Genomic DNA, 15,220 nt, shown 5'->3' on the forward strand with positions numbered 1-15,220 from the left:
TGTGACGTAGATTACCATAGTAACTAATTAGATGACCATAGTAACTAATTAGATGACCATAGTAACTAATTAGATTACCATAGTAACTAGTATATCATGCAAAAGCCCAGATTCCAACCATTGAAATACTTTGTATAGTTGAAGACTTACGGTCATTAGAAAACATCACCACACATCATAATAGCAGCTACACTTTCCATCTTAAAAATCTAAAACAATTATTTGGGAATGTCCAGCGGGCCAGATTGAAAAGCTTAACGGGCCGCATGTGGCCCCCGGGCCTTCATTTGCCCAGGTCTGACTTAGAGCATGTTTTAAACAGCCACAATAATGAATGCATAAGATGGACAAACTCTTTAAAACCGTAAAGCATACACAGAGAATATCTGCAACTTCACAATAACAGAGCCTTTGGTGGTGTTTTAAAAAATATTTATAATTATTCATTGTTATTATTTTTAGCTGTCATTAATTAAAGCAGTACAGTAATTTGACAAAACGCTCAGAAAAAAGAATTGTATTCCCATCTAGTGTCTGCTTGTAAGTTAAATTATGCACCCATATAGTGCAGCTGGAATGTATTCACAGTGCTTTACTTTTTCCACATTTTATGTTACAGCTTCATTCCAAAATGGAATAAATTAGTTTTTGTCCTCAACGTTCTATACACCATACCACATAGTGACATAGTGAAACGTTTTTTAGATTTTTGCAAATGTATAAAGAATTAAGAAATTATATGTACGTAAGTATTCACAGCCTTTGCCATGAAGCTCAAAAGTGAGCTTAGGTGCATCCTGTTTCCACTGATCATCCTTGAGATGTTCCTACAGCTTAACTGGAGTCCACCTGTGGTAAATTCAGTAGATTGGACATGATTTGGAAAGGCACACACCAGTCTATAAATAGGGTCCCACACTGGACAGTGCATGGCAGAGCACAAACCATGAATGAATTCGAAGGAATTGTCTTCCAGACAGGTGCGTTTCGGAGGTCTCAATATTATATTTAATATTATCTTGAACAAATTCTAGTTAAGGGTACAGAAACATATCTGCTGCTTTGAAGGTCCCAATGAGCACAGTGGTCTCCATCATCCGTAAATGAAAGAAGTTTGGAACCACCAGGACTTTTCCTAGATTTGGCCGGCCATCAAAACCGAGTGACCGGGGGAGAAGGGCCCTCCCTAGTCAGGGAATAACCAAGAACCCTATGGTCACTCTGTCAGAGCTACAGCATTCTTCTGTGGAAAGAGGAGAACTTTCAAGAAGGACAACCATCTCTGCAGCAATCCACCAATATGTATGGTAGAGTGGCCAGACGGAAGCCATTCCTTTGTAAAAGGTTGCCAAAATGCACCTGAAAGACTCTCAGACCATGAGAAACAAAATTCTCTGGTCTGATGAGACACAGATTGAACTATTTGACATGAATACCATGCATCATGAAACTAGGTACCGCTCATCACTAGGCCAATACCACCTCTACAGTAATTAATGGTGGAAGCAGCATCATGCTGTGGGGATGTTTTTCAGCGGCAGGAACTGGGAGACTTTTCAGGATAGAAGGAAAGATGAATGCAGCAATGTACGGAGACATCCTGGATGAAAACCTGCTCTAGACCGCGCTTGATCTCAGACTGACGTCTTTCAGCACCCTAATACGTCACCCTAATCACATAGCCAAGATATCAAAGGAATGGCTTCAGGACAACTCTACATGTCCTTGAGTGGTCCAGCCAGAGCCCAGACTTGAATCCGATTAGACATCTCTGGAGTGATCTAAGATTGGCTTTCCACCGTTGCGTCCCATCCAACCTTATGGAGCTTGAGAGGTGCTACAAAGAGGCTATGATTGCTGCCAAGGGTGCATCAACAAAGTATTGAGCAAAGGCTGTGAATACAAATTTGCATGTAATTTCTTATTTTTTTATGTTTTTTACCCCAGAATCCTCTGCACAGCGCGAGACCGGCAAGGTGAGGGAGTGGAACGCTGTAAGCAGGAAGTGTGTTCGTAATAGATGAGAAGAATTGTTATTTTCGGATATTTCATCAAAATCTGTCCAGAACATTTTTAGTTATGTTGCTAACAAACAGACAAACAAACCCTGGCAAAAACATAACCTCTTTGGCAAAGGTAAGAAAGTCTGCGTTCTGCAAAGCAAAGCGTTTCCAAAGCAACACAGCCAGCCGGTTACGTAGCAGTGCATGGACTGAAATCACCTAAAAAACTAAATCGCGGCAAGTAAGAGTAAACTCTAAAAACTTCTTGATAAATCCCCAATCCATCCTTTCATTTCCCACCGCTCGAAGTCGCAGAGCGGCTGGACCCTATCGAGCTGCGCTCGTGCAGCAGACATATCGCTCCTTCACAAACAGCGATGCCAAACATATATGTTTGTGAGGTATTTACATTATTAAAAGTTTTAGTGTCAGTTAACTTTTCTTAGAAACAGCATATTTCAGACTAAAATAAAAATATCCACTGTAGAGGACATTGCTTTTCAGAAAGTTAAAGTTGAAAGACACTAAAGTGAACATTATTGTTTTACATTGGATGTTTACATTGTCACTTTAAAGGGGAACTGCACTTTTATTTTTATTTTGCCTATTGTTCACAACCATTATAAAAGACATGACGATGGATGTATTTTCTTTTATGCGTTCTAACTCATAATTAAACATAAATAAAAGTCCGCTCACAGCAGAGCTAAACATTTATAGCCACGCCGTGATCACAAACAAGATTGCGTCCCAATGTTGACATGATCAGTGATGTAGTGGGAAAAGAAGCAAACTTTGTGATGCGTTTTTGAAATGAATACGCTTTGTATCTTAAAATTAGCTAAATACGTAAATGTATTCGAGATTTAGAATGCATTAAAAAAAATATATCAATCGTCTTGTCTTTCATAATGATTGTGATTGATAGGCAAATTCCAAATAAAAAGTGCAGTTCCCCTTTAAAGACAGTCAACTAAATGTTTTAATATTTGCTTGAAACAGTGGATGTTCCTGCACAATTCTTTGCACTTAAAAATACGTGTTTGTAGTAAGAAATATAATTAGAACATTTTAGCATTACATTTGTGTTCAATTACAATAATTTTGTTTATTCTAAGCATTCCTGCCAATTAATTTTACACACTATGGCATTTTTTTCAAATCTTTTTTTTTCGAACATATACCACAATAATATCGTACCGTGAGATTTTGATATCGTTACATCCAACGTTCCCTCTAAGGTGCGCGCCTGTGCAATTGCGCACTGCTCAAGCGTCCTCTGCGCACGGCAAATCTATGCCACGCATAAAATAAAATTAAAAAATAAGCGCATAACAATTTTCGACACACGGACACGACAGAGAAAACAGTTCTCGTCATCATTGTTCAAATATTGTAACGTCTGTCGAGACGCTTTGAGGACATGAATTCCATCCATCACTTTACTGAGCAAAACGCTTTATTGTCGGCCATAAACACATCACCAAAACATTAGTCAAAAAAATTATATCTAGTGTAGCCGAGTGTCCTGGGTTCGCATATTCTATGTACTTATATAATACAATAATAAATGGGAGTCATTAGAGCAGGTCCGGTCTCAACCACTTCTTTAATGTCAACTTCCCACCTTCTTCAACAACCCACACTTATAGACCTCTTACGTCACAGCCCTACGGCAACTCTGGAGGGACAACACTCCTCCTCCTTACCTCACATTCTCTGGTAACTTGGGACACCCTGAACTGTTTGTTACACTAGCAAAACTGGTCATTTTCTGCAGTACAAACCAGACCAAAAGCAACTTTGTTATACCAACAGCAGCCGCTCACTCTTTCTCACTTGCGCCAACACATGCACGTATGACACTTAGCCAGTGATGCGTTTACAGCCACACAAAAAGTCGGACAACTCCAACACCACACATAAAGTGTCATTCCAGGTCGTTACACTATGATTTACCAATCAAATGTGTGCTTATTCTAGTGTCATTTATTAGGAATTTTAATTTATAAATATTAATCATGAAATGCTGTTAGTATATTAAATAAATAGTAATAAAAAATATATTTTTTACAAACAGGAAGTTGCAGGAATGTACACATGATCCCTTGCTTACATCTCATTGTGCAACATGTGAATGTTTTAATGGGAACTAAATGCAATGTATGAAAGGGGTACAAATTATTTCCAAAGCAGAACCTCCACCCAGACAAACAATACAAGTACACAGTTCATGAAAAACAATATTTTGTGTTATTGTCATTGTAAGTTGGCCTAAACACTTATAATAGAAAATAACCTCATGGAAATGACTGCTGTCATTTGATTATAATAATAAGAGAATGTTGTCTGTCTATCTGTGTTGGCCCTGCGATGAGGTGGAGACTTGTCCAGGGTGTACACCGCCTTCCGCACGAATGCAGCTGAGATATGCTCCAGCGACCCTGAAAGGGACAAGCGGTAGAAAATGGATGGATGGATGGAGATTGAACTTATTTAGTCAAGTTTGGGACAGTTGTGCTGCTGGTGTAGCCACAGTGTGCACGTCTGATTTTGCTCACATGGGTTCCACTGAATGCTCAGGGAGTTTTTGCGTTTGCTCACACACATGAAAAATTAGAGGGAACATTGGTTACATCCCTAATAGGTACAGCTTTGTATGCCATTTTGGTACAATGTTCTATGCATGAACACATCTGTTAATGATAATTGGGCTTTGTGCAATAATACCAGCATTTAACTTAACAATTAAGCACTCTTGCACTTTAGCACTATAGCACTTCGCCTACTTTTAGCACTTAAACTACTATGCTGATTTTACTTTTGATCTGTCCTGATCTGAAGTCCTGCAGCAACGTACTGTACAGTGTATTTTATTGTACTGTTTTTGTATGATGTTGCTGCTGTCTTACTTTTTTCTGTTTTTTCTGAACCTTATTGTATTGCACCAACAAGTTTTACATTTGAGTCTATGTATTTTATTGTCTATTGTATTTATGTCTGATGTTGGTGCTGTCTTACTTCTCTGTTTTTCATGGACTTTCTGTATACCATTGACCTGCCGGGGACTACAGATGGAAATCATCCTTTGGCCACAATTTGGCACATTTACATTTTATGTTTATTAATGTGCATTGTCCCATGTAACAAAGTATCAAAACAGTCAAACAAAACAAAATGACCCGTTTGGTCTTAAACTTAAATTGCATATTTTCATTTTTGATAGTTATTGGTCAAACAGATCAAACTTGAATAAGTCTTAAGTAGTGAATACTTTTTTCACAGGTTGGTCTTCTGAAGAAACGAGTTAAAGGGGTCTCTGACATTACTTTGGTCTCTGCCGGTGAGCAGCTTGATACTGAAGATGCCGACTCTGCATCCGCCAGCTCTTTGAAGGACCCCGAAGTAGAGCCTGAAGTACATGAGGGTATCCAAACATTTTATCTATGTAAATAACATGTACAGTATTTAAATACATTACAATTGGTTTGATTTGGGAGAGTTAACCTTTTTTTTATGGCATGGTATTATTTTTGTACAGAAGAGGGCGTCAGTGATCCAGCTAAAGTCATTGAGGCTCTACAGAAAAGAGTGAAGAGGCAGGAAAACCTACTGCACAAGTGCAGAGAAGTGATGCACATACATAAAGAGCGGAGCTCTCAGCTGGGTAGTGAGAATGAAACTCTACAAGTGCAGCTGCAGGAAAGACTGCAAGACCTTGAAAAGATGAAGGTGGATTAATTTATATTTTATATGCACTATTCGCTGATACAGTATTGTTCTTATACAGTGTTTTGTATATTCAAAGGCAGCCGGCCACATCTAATCATTAAATAATCACCACGTTAAGGACATCAATCTCCCCTCCTCTTGTGACAGAATAGGTCATAGCAATAGGTTGTAAGTCAGCTTTAAAATCTGTTCTTTTCTATCTCAAAATGTTTGCCCATCTAGTGTATCCGATGATAAAGCAAGTCAGTGGAAATTGCATTTAGAGTGATTGTTTTCTTTTAAAATGCTGTCTGAGTCAATACTACCCACTGTCTATGTGACTCCCTTATCTCGTTGACACAGTGCAGTGCTGTGTCACGCAGTCTGAAATCCTCAGGGTTTCTCAGCGCCAGCATATTTGCAAATGGCATGTCAGTGTGACACGTCTGCACCATTGTTTTTCTAATTTTGGTAACATTTAGCTTCAGTGGCACGATAGGATTGCTCGGCATGTCTCGGATGTTTCCCGTTGTCTAATAACAAACGACAGATGGTCATGCAAAAACTGTGACAAAGGGCAGGTTGACTACATATTTTTCGTAATTTTAGATTTTTGCTGCACCTAAACTTTCAGCTCAAAGTAATTGTTCCTTCTATGCCCATCAGCGGTACAGACAGGCTGTTTCTACTTGCCGCTACCACTAAACTGGGCTGTAATTTAGGTCATCTTGTTGGTTTAACTGGGCCTGTCTGTCCTCTGTGGTTGCTTGGCTTGTGGGTGAGGCTTTGTGGGTGGTAGAGCTTGTGAAATATATCACAGCAAATTTTGCTTTATAGTCTAGAGATAAATATATGTTTTTGTTTGTAGGAACTGCTCACAACAAAGAAGACAGAGCTTATTAATCAGTTGCGAGATGTTAAGAACCACAATGAGCAACTGGAGCAGGACAAGGTCGGTTTGAAGTTGGTCAGGCTTCGATCATATTTCGATTCATACAGTATATCTTGAATGTTTAATCTTTCAGTATTAGCGCTGACTAAAACTCCCTTTAAAGCAGTGCTAATTTCACTGTGTTTTAGGGCATGGTGATTGCTGAAACAAAGCGCCAGATGCATGAGACTCTGGAAATGAAAGAAGAGGAGATTGCACAGCTCCGGTCCAGGCTCCAGTTGGCTAATGCTCAGAATGAAGAGCTGCAGGAACAGAAAGAAAAAGCTGAGAAATCAAGTGAGGAAATGAGTCTAGTTAGTTTACCTATATGTGGTGGAATATAGATATTTATTGTTTTGATCATGTGTTTTTTATGTATTTATGTATTGCAGCATTTGAAGAGCTTGAAAGGGCACTGAGTTCAGCACAGAAAGCAGAGGAAGCCCGAAAACAGCTGCAGGTTCAAACGGAGGAGCAAATAAGAGAAGCGGAAAGAGTCAATGAAGAAGAGAGAAAGAGTTTGCAGCAGGAACTTACGCGAGTCAAACAGGAAGTTGTCACCATCATGAAGGTCAGGATATGCCATTTGCACAATAGTCTACCTGTGTTTATATCCAGCTAGCTGTTTTTATCCACTTTTAGTTAAGTATTTTGTTGTATGGACTCCGTTTTCACACTGTCAATTCTCAATATTAGAAATCATCGGAAGAGAGGATGGCCAACCTGGAAAAAGTCCATAGTGAAGCTCTGGCTGCGAAAGAAGAGGAGCTGAGTGCCAGAATCAGCACAGCTATTGTGGGTGCCAGGTCTTTTTTCCACAATAAAAATTACTAAATAACTGTACTTCTTAATGTCGACATCATGGCATTTCTATTTGAATATGTAGGAGCAGTGCAAAGCGGAGTATGCTCAGCTAACTAAGGAGCAAGAGCAGCAGGCTTCTCTGGCTTTGGAGGATGCAGATTTACAGAAGTCCGCCTTAAAGATAGAGGCCGACAGTAAAGATAAAGAGATGCGACAACAGCTAGAAGTTGCAAGAACTGTGAGTTCTGCTTTTCTAAATCACCAGTTTTAAAGAGGAACTGCATTTTTTTGGAAATTTTGCCTATATTCACAATTCTTACGTACGACAAGAAGACACTTTTTTTATGACTTCTAATTAAGATAATGGGAGTACTCTATTGCGCCCATAAAGTCCTCTAAGAAATCATCCAAAAACCGCCAACAATACTCTATTTACATCATGTGACCGGAAAATTAACCAATTATTAGCCATATTATTATTACAAACCCCGTTTCCATATGAGTTGGGAAATTGTGTTAGATGTAAATATAAACGAAATACAATGATTTGCAAATCATTTTCAACCCATATTCAGTTGAATATGCTACAAAGACAACATATTTGATGTTCAAACTGATAAACATTTATTTTTTTGCAAATAATCATTAACTTTAGAATTTGATGCCAGCAACACGTGACAAAGAAGTTGGGAAAGGTGGCAATAAATACTGATAAAGTTGAAGAATGCTCATCAAACACTTATTTGGAACATCCCACAGGTGTGCAGGCTAATTGGGAACAGGTGGGTGCCATGATTGGGTATAAAAACAGCTTCCCAAAAAATGCTCAGTCTTTCACAAGAAAGGATGGGGCGAGGTACACCCCTTTGTCCACAACTACGTGAGCAAATATCAAACAGTTTAAGAAAAACGTTTCTCAAAGTGCAATTGCAAGAAATTTAGGGATTTCAACATCTATGGTCCATAATATCATCAAAAGGTTCAGAGAATCTGGAGAAATCACTCCACGTAAGCGGCATGGCCGGAAACCAACATTGAATGACCGTGACCTTCGATCTCTCAGACGGCACTGTATCAAAAACCGACATCTATCTCTAAAGGATATCACCACATGGGCTCAGGAACACTTCAGAAAACCACTGTCACTAAATACAATTCGTCGCTACATCTGTAAGTGCAAGTTAAAGCTCTACTATGCAAAGCGAAAGCCATTTATCAACAACATCCAGAAATGCCCCCGGCTTCTCTGGGCCCAAGATCATCTAAGATGGACTCATGCAAAGTGGAAAAGTGTTCTGTGGTCTGACGAGTCCACATTTCAAATTGTTTTTGGAAATATTCAACATCGTGTCATCCGGACCAAAGGGGAAGCGAACCATCCAGACTGTTATCGACGCAAAGTTCAAAAGCCAGCATCTGTGATGGTACAGGGGTGCATTAGTGCCAAAGGCATGGGTCACTTACGCATCTGTGAAGGCACCATTAATGCTGAAAGGTACATACAGGTTTTGGAACAACATATGCTGCAATCTAAGCGCTGTCTTTTTCATGGACGCCCATGCTTATTTCAGCAAGACAATGCCAAGCCACATTCAGCACGTGTTACAACAGTGTGGCTTTGTAAAAAAAGAGTGCGGGTACTTTCCTGGCCCGCCTGCAGTCCAGACCTGTCTCCCATTGAAAATGTGTGGCGCATTATGAAGCGTAAAATACGACAGCGGAGACCCCGGACTGTTGAACGACTGAAGCTCTACATAAAACAAGAATGGGAAAGAATTCCACTTTCAAAGCTTCAACAATTAGTTTCCTCAGTTCCCAATCGTTTATTGAGTGTTGTTAAAAGAAAAGGTGATGTAACACAGTGGTGAACATGCCCTTTCCCAACTACTTTGGCACGTGTTACAGCCATGAAATTCTAAGTTAATTATTATTTGCAAAAAAAAATAAAGTTGATGAGTTTGAACATCAAATATCTTGTCTTTGTAGTGCATTCAATTGAATATGAGTTGAAAAGGATTTGCAAATCATTGTATTCCGTTTATATTTACATCTAACACAATTTCCCAACTCATATGGAAACGGGGTTTGTATAAGCACTAACGTTGAGGAACTACTTTTAGCAGCGCTGTGATCACAGAAAGGTTATGCAACAATTGACATACTGAGCCAGTGAGCTGCTGTTCAGTGAAAGTTAATTCTAGATTATAAACCATACCTCTCACTTGTATGGTAGAAGGTTGTTGCCATAAACCAAGTAGTTGGTCAACTTTCAACGTATACGCAGAGATAACGAGAGACACGGAAAGACACCTGTTCTTTTTTTCTTTAACCTGCGCAGGGATTATGATACATTTTTAATCTAAATGGGGATACATAAACATCCTATCAGACAGCATCCCAGTGAAAGCAGACATCGTACAGTAAGTGATGGTTTTATTATGTTTGTAGTTTGTATTTCTTGTTTAGCACTTAGCAAGTACTTGCTGGATCTGCTTATCACACAGCTTCTAAAACTTGTAGGTCATCCTCCTTATATTCAGGGTCAAAAACATAATGTTTTGGATCATCATTTGTCCAAATGTTGTATTTGATGGCTCTCATGAAGTCTGCAATGAATAGTAGTAGTACTTGTTGTTGAAGGTAATAACATTGTGATGCGTATGTGAAATTATTATGCCGCCGTATGCTTAAAATGACCAAATTACCTCAATATTACATGTTATTATGAATGTGCCTGTTACGACATTACATGTATACTTACACCGTGTATATAAAACGTTGATGGAGTTTTTTTTTAGAGTGCTTTATAGGCGGATAAGAGCGAATCCCATTACCTCCATTGTGAGCTGACTATTGCTTGAGTTTTGTTGACGGGTTAGAATGCATTAAAAAAACAAAAACGTGTGCTTGTCTCACATAAGGATTGTGAATAACAGCCACAATTCCAAAAAAAAAGTGCAGTTCCCCTTTAATAGTATTAAAACGGTCGACTGACTCTTTTATGCAGGCACAAGTACACTTTATGAATATTAAGCACTAGGACTAACTTGAATAATCCCTAGTGCACATAGCAAAGCTGATAAAGTCATGCCTGAATGAGTTTGGTGTAGAAGAAATTGTCTGGCCCACCACTTTAAACACTGATAACAGAGATTACAAGCCAGACTCACAAATGTTTTTCTAAAATTAATGTAAAGAATTCCCACAGACTTCCAAAATAATTTTTATACCATTTCAAATTTCTATACTTTTGCCCATTAAATACGTTATTACAACATACATTTTAACCAGAGATTAGCAAGAGAAGAGACAATGCTGTCTAATAGATCACATGCATTAAAGAAAATTAATTGTTAAATGAAGTAACTACTTCTGTGCATCTATATCTATATGCATGCAGAGAATAATGGAGCTGGAGAGTTCCCTGGAGAAGATCTCTCAGGATGGATCATCAATGTCTCACGAACTGTCCAGTCAGATGGACCAGCTGGAGGATAAACACAAAAAGCAAATGTCTTCTTTAAAAGAAGACCATCAAACCCAGCTGGAAAAACACAAGGGTACACTAACTGAGCAGCACAATGCTGCTCTGGAAGAGCTCAAGGAAAAACATAGAGTTGAATTGGAGGCACTTTTGAAAGATAAAGACCTGCAGATTCAAACTCACACAGAGAAAAAGAACCAGAAGTTGGATGCAAAGCAAGCAGAGCAAGATGCACTTTCAGCAGAGCTATCTGAAGTTATGAAGAGTAAACAACTTCTGGAAGAGAAGTTGGCAGAAATACAAAATGTGCACTGTTTAGCTCTGCAGGATCAGGTGGCGAAGCACAATGCTGAGATTGTAAATATCAAGCAGGAGCATGAGTTGTCTCTTGATGGAATGGAGAAAACTCTGAAGGAGGAATTTAAAGCTCTGAAAATCGTTTTGAGAGAGAAGGAAAAGAAAATTGAAGATCTCACTCAAGCAGTGAAAACACTAAAAGAAAAATTACATTCCAATGTCCAAGACCTAAATGTCAAAGCAAAGTTAATTGAGGATTTGCAACAGTCTTTAACACATTTTCAGCTGGAAAATTCAAGCTTTCAAGAAGCATCAAATACAATCTCAAATGATCTTGTCCAGTCTAAGAAAGACTTGAAGGATTTGCAGCATCAACTGAAAATAGCAAAAAATGACTGTCAACAGAAAGAATTATTGCTGCAAGAATTAGAGCAGCAATTACAGCGGAGCAAAAAGGAACTCTCTGAGCAGGAGAAGTCACACGCTGGGGAACTGAACACTAAGCATGAAGCGCAGACATGCCTCCAGAAGCAGTTGGATAATGAAAATGCTGCTCATGAGAAGTTGAAAACTATTATGACAGAGATTGAGGGTAAGATGAAAAAGCAGGAAACAAAGATGGAAAAGTTTAAACAAAGAACCAAAGAAATGACAGATAACTTCAAGAAAAAGCTTAAAGAGAAAGATGAATATGTGAAAGATGAACTGGCAAAGAAGGATACAGAGCTTCAACAAAAAGAGAAACAAGTTCAAGAGAAAATATTAGAGATGGCCCAAACTAATTCCCAAGGCATGAGCAATGCCATGTCTGAGCTACAAGCTAACCATTTGGCGGAAGTGGAGAAACTACGTAATACTCATAAACAGGAAATCTTGGAGCTGGAGCATCATTTGCAAGAGAAATTAAGACAGCAGGAGGAGGAATTAATGGAGAAATACTCACAAACACTGCAAGAAAAGATACAGGAGCTTGAAGAGTCTTATTTGAAACTCAGCAGGAGCACAGAGGAGAAAGAGCAAGTAGTTACTTCAATGAAGAACTTGAAGGAGCAGCTTTTGGTTCAAGAAACCACTGTGCAAAAGCTAAAAGAAGAACTTCACAAAGCAGGGATTATGGTTGAGAGTTTGTCAACGAGTGAGGAGTTGCTGAGAAAGCAAATTAAGTCGGTGGAGAAGAACCTAACCCAGGCCTTGAATGAGCGAGACTCTCTGCAGGACAAGCTCAACATTACAGAGGAAGAGAACAGAGAGAAGTTCAAGACTTGGTCTGACAAGATAGAAGAAACAGAGAAGCAGCTTCAAACCCTTAAAGGTTCCCAACAGGAGGATATGCAAACTAAATCTGAGGAATCTGCCATTCAGATAAGGGCCATGGAAGCACAGTTCCAACAGCAATTAAATATGATCAGCAACCAAATGCAGAGTTACTGTAAGGATGTCCAATCGAAAGTTGTGGACAGGACCTCTGAACTTTGTCAAACAGTTGAATCTAGAGTTTCTGAATTAAAACAGCGACTTCTTTGTAGTCAGACAAACATTGCACACCTTAAAAAGGTTGTCTCGAGCAAAATAGATAACATTTGCACTTTAGAGGAGAATCTCCGCCAAAAGACTGAAGAGAATAACAATCTATGCATTTCAGTAGAACAGGTGACTGCTCAGGTAAATGCTCATATGGAGCAAATCAAAGCCTTAATGCACGAGAATGAGAATAATTCTTTGTCTATCAGTGAAAAAGCTCAGAAGATTGAGGAGCTAAGCGAATTAAACAAAGTCATATCAGTCGGTTTGAAAGAAAACGAGTTACAAGTGAGTAACTTGGAAATTATTATCAGTGACTTGAAACATCAACTAGAAGGTAACCTAAAAGAGAAGGAGGAAGCCATACTTGAGCTCAAGCAGCAGCATGAAGAGGAGAGACAAAAGGTCATAGCTCAAGCGGAAGAGACCATTCAGCGGTTAAAGCAGGAGCGAGTGACCGCTTCCGAGCAGGCCAATGCTCTCAGAGCCAGTCTGTCTGAGAATGTCAACACTGTAGCATCTCTGAAGACCAGGCTAGAAGAGCTGGAGCGAGTTATTTCTGAGAAAAATGAAGATTTGCAAAGGCTAACAACAAATTTTGACAATCAGTCCATCAGTAAGTCTGAGATGGACCAAGTTTTAAGCGAAAAGGAGCAGAAGGTGAGCGAGTTGACCGCAGAGCTTGAGGGCTGCAACCGTCGGTTTGGTGAACTTCAAGAGCAGCTGGACTCTAAGATAAGAGAGTGCGAGCAACTGGCATGTAACCTCAAGCAGCAGCACAGCATCAGAGAGAACGAAAGGAAAGAGTTGGTTGAAAAGCTGCAGCAGAACGGAAACTCGGAGCAAGAGATGGTTAAAAGACTACACCATCTTGAAGAGCACAACCAAGCGTGCAAAAGCCAACTTCAGAGTAAGCAGGAAGAATTTAAAAAGCTGAAGGATGAGAGTTTAAAGGAAACTGAAAGGTTGATGGCAGAGAGCACTCGGAAAGTCTCAGAGTTGAAGAAGAAAGCGGAACAGAAAATTAGCCAAATTAAGAAGCAGCTAACTTCCCAGCTTGAGGAAAAAAATGAGATTATCACGACTCTTCAGGCAAGCCAAGAAGAGCTCAGGAGAAATGAAACCTACAGCAAAGAATTTATCGACACATTAGAGGAAAAAAACAAATCTCTCGAGGAGCTTTTTGTCAAGCTCAAAGAAGAGCAGGCGAGCCAGCTGGCTGACGAGAGGCAGACAACGGAGAAGTCTTTAGAGGAACTGAGGAGCACTTATGAAGAGAAGCTGTCTGAACTTCAGAGAGACTCATTACACCAAACAGAGCTCAGTCAAGCAGCTCTTCTAGAGATTGAATTGAAGCTTCAAGAAGCTGAGAGAAAGAATGGGGAACTTTTTGAAGAAATAAATACTCTAAAAGAAGAAATTAGAATAAAAGATGTCCAATGTGCTCAACATCAAGCTGCTTTGATGCAGGCTCACATTTCATTGGAGCCTGACAGGAAGATAGAGTGTAGCAGTCTACAGCAAACAAACAGCATGTTGAAAAAGGAGGTGAAAAACCACTCTGCCGAATCCAATGGGGATTCCCTCGATTCTCTCAATAGCAAACTAAATCAGATGAAGAATGAGAAGGAGAAAATCCAGAAAGATTTCACCAGATTACAGAAGGACATCCGATCAATGAGGAAAGAGCATGAACAGGACCTCGACTACGTGAAGAAACAGTTGTTGGATGAGAGTGAGGAGAAATTCAAGTAAGTTTTATTGTGTCTTGTATTCTCCCAGTAAAAAATCCTAGCTGTGTTTGGTGAATGACTCATGTCCATGTTCCTCTTTCACAGATTGGAATTAGAAGACATCGAAATGAAGCACAATTCAGCAATCAAACAGTTAATGAGGGAGTTCAACACACAGATGGCGCTGAAAGAGAAAGAGATCGACACAGCAGTGAAAGAAGCCATTGGTGGGATCATTCATCTTACACAGCATGTTGTGGTTGTAGAAGTAATGATGCATTTCATGTCTAAAATAATAGTATAGTTTGGGTTATATATTGCCATTTATCCCTGGCAAGCTAAATTACATCCAGGTTACCCCCCACCCTAGAACCCATAACAATTGTACAACTTTTTTTTAATTCAATCCTACAAAATCTTCAGTTCGTGTATGATTGTTCCCCCAAGTTTATTTTAGTCGCTTTGCATAGAAGTCATGTTCTTTCCGAAATATATTCCAAATGGACTCCCAGTTTACGTATTTTTGCATGTTGGATTTTTAAAAGTTTTTGCTTATTTGGATCTGGTAAGGATCCAATTCATAGTAAGTTCTGATTTAGAACACGCCTCAAAGAATATAGAGAGATTTCCAGGCCTTGACTGTGTCGTCAAAGTGATTTCTTGAGTCATGTACAGCATCATTGTTCTTTTCTGTCATAGCACTCACCCTCCAACCAAAATAAGTGTCCCTCAGATT

The 15,220-nt window shown here is 39.3% G+C and overlaps 1 protein-coding gene across 3 annotated transcripts in view; it reads left to right on the forward strand.

The window, feature by feature from the left end:
* golga4 (golgin A4) overlaps nucleotides 1–15,220 on the forward strand; it is a 44,710-nt gene that overhangs the window by 13,732 nt on the left and 15,758 nt on the right. For all 3 annotated transcript variants that reach the window (XM_062058390.1, XM_062058391.1, XM_062058392.1), the window contains 9 exons: nucleotides 5,289–5,430; nucleotides 5,545–5,735; nucleotides 6,583–6,666; nucleotides 6,795–6,942; nucleotides 7,038–7,216; nucleotides 7,342–7,440; nucleotides 7,532–7,687; nucleotides 10,850–14,502; nucleotides 14,590–14,711. In XM_062058390.1, coding sequence (XP_061914374.1) covers nucleotides 5,289–5,430; nucleotides 5,545–5,735; nucleotides 6,583–6,666; nucleotides 6,795–6,942; nucleotides 7,038–7,216; nucleotides 7,342–7,440; nucleotides 7,532–7,687; nucleotides 10,850–14,502; nucleotides 14,590–14,711 — 4,774 coding nt within the window. The remainder of the gene's footprint in view (nucleotides 1–5,288; nucleotides 5,431–5,544; nucleotides 5,736–6,582; nucleotides 6,667–6,794; nucleotides 6,943–7,037; nucleotides 7,217–7,341; nucleotides 7,441–7,531; nucleotides 7,688–10,849; nucleotides 14,503–14,589; nucleotides 14,712–15,220) is intronic.

Source organism: Entelurus aequoreus, linkage group LG09 (genome assembly GCF_033978785.1).
Source record: "Entelurus aequoreus isolate RoL-2023_Sb linkage group LG09, RoL_Eaeq_v1.1, whole genome shotgun sequence".
NCBI lineage: Eukaryota > Metazoa > Chordata > Actinopteri > Syngnathiformes > Syngnathidae > Entelurus > Entelurus aequoreus.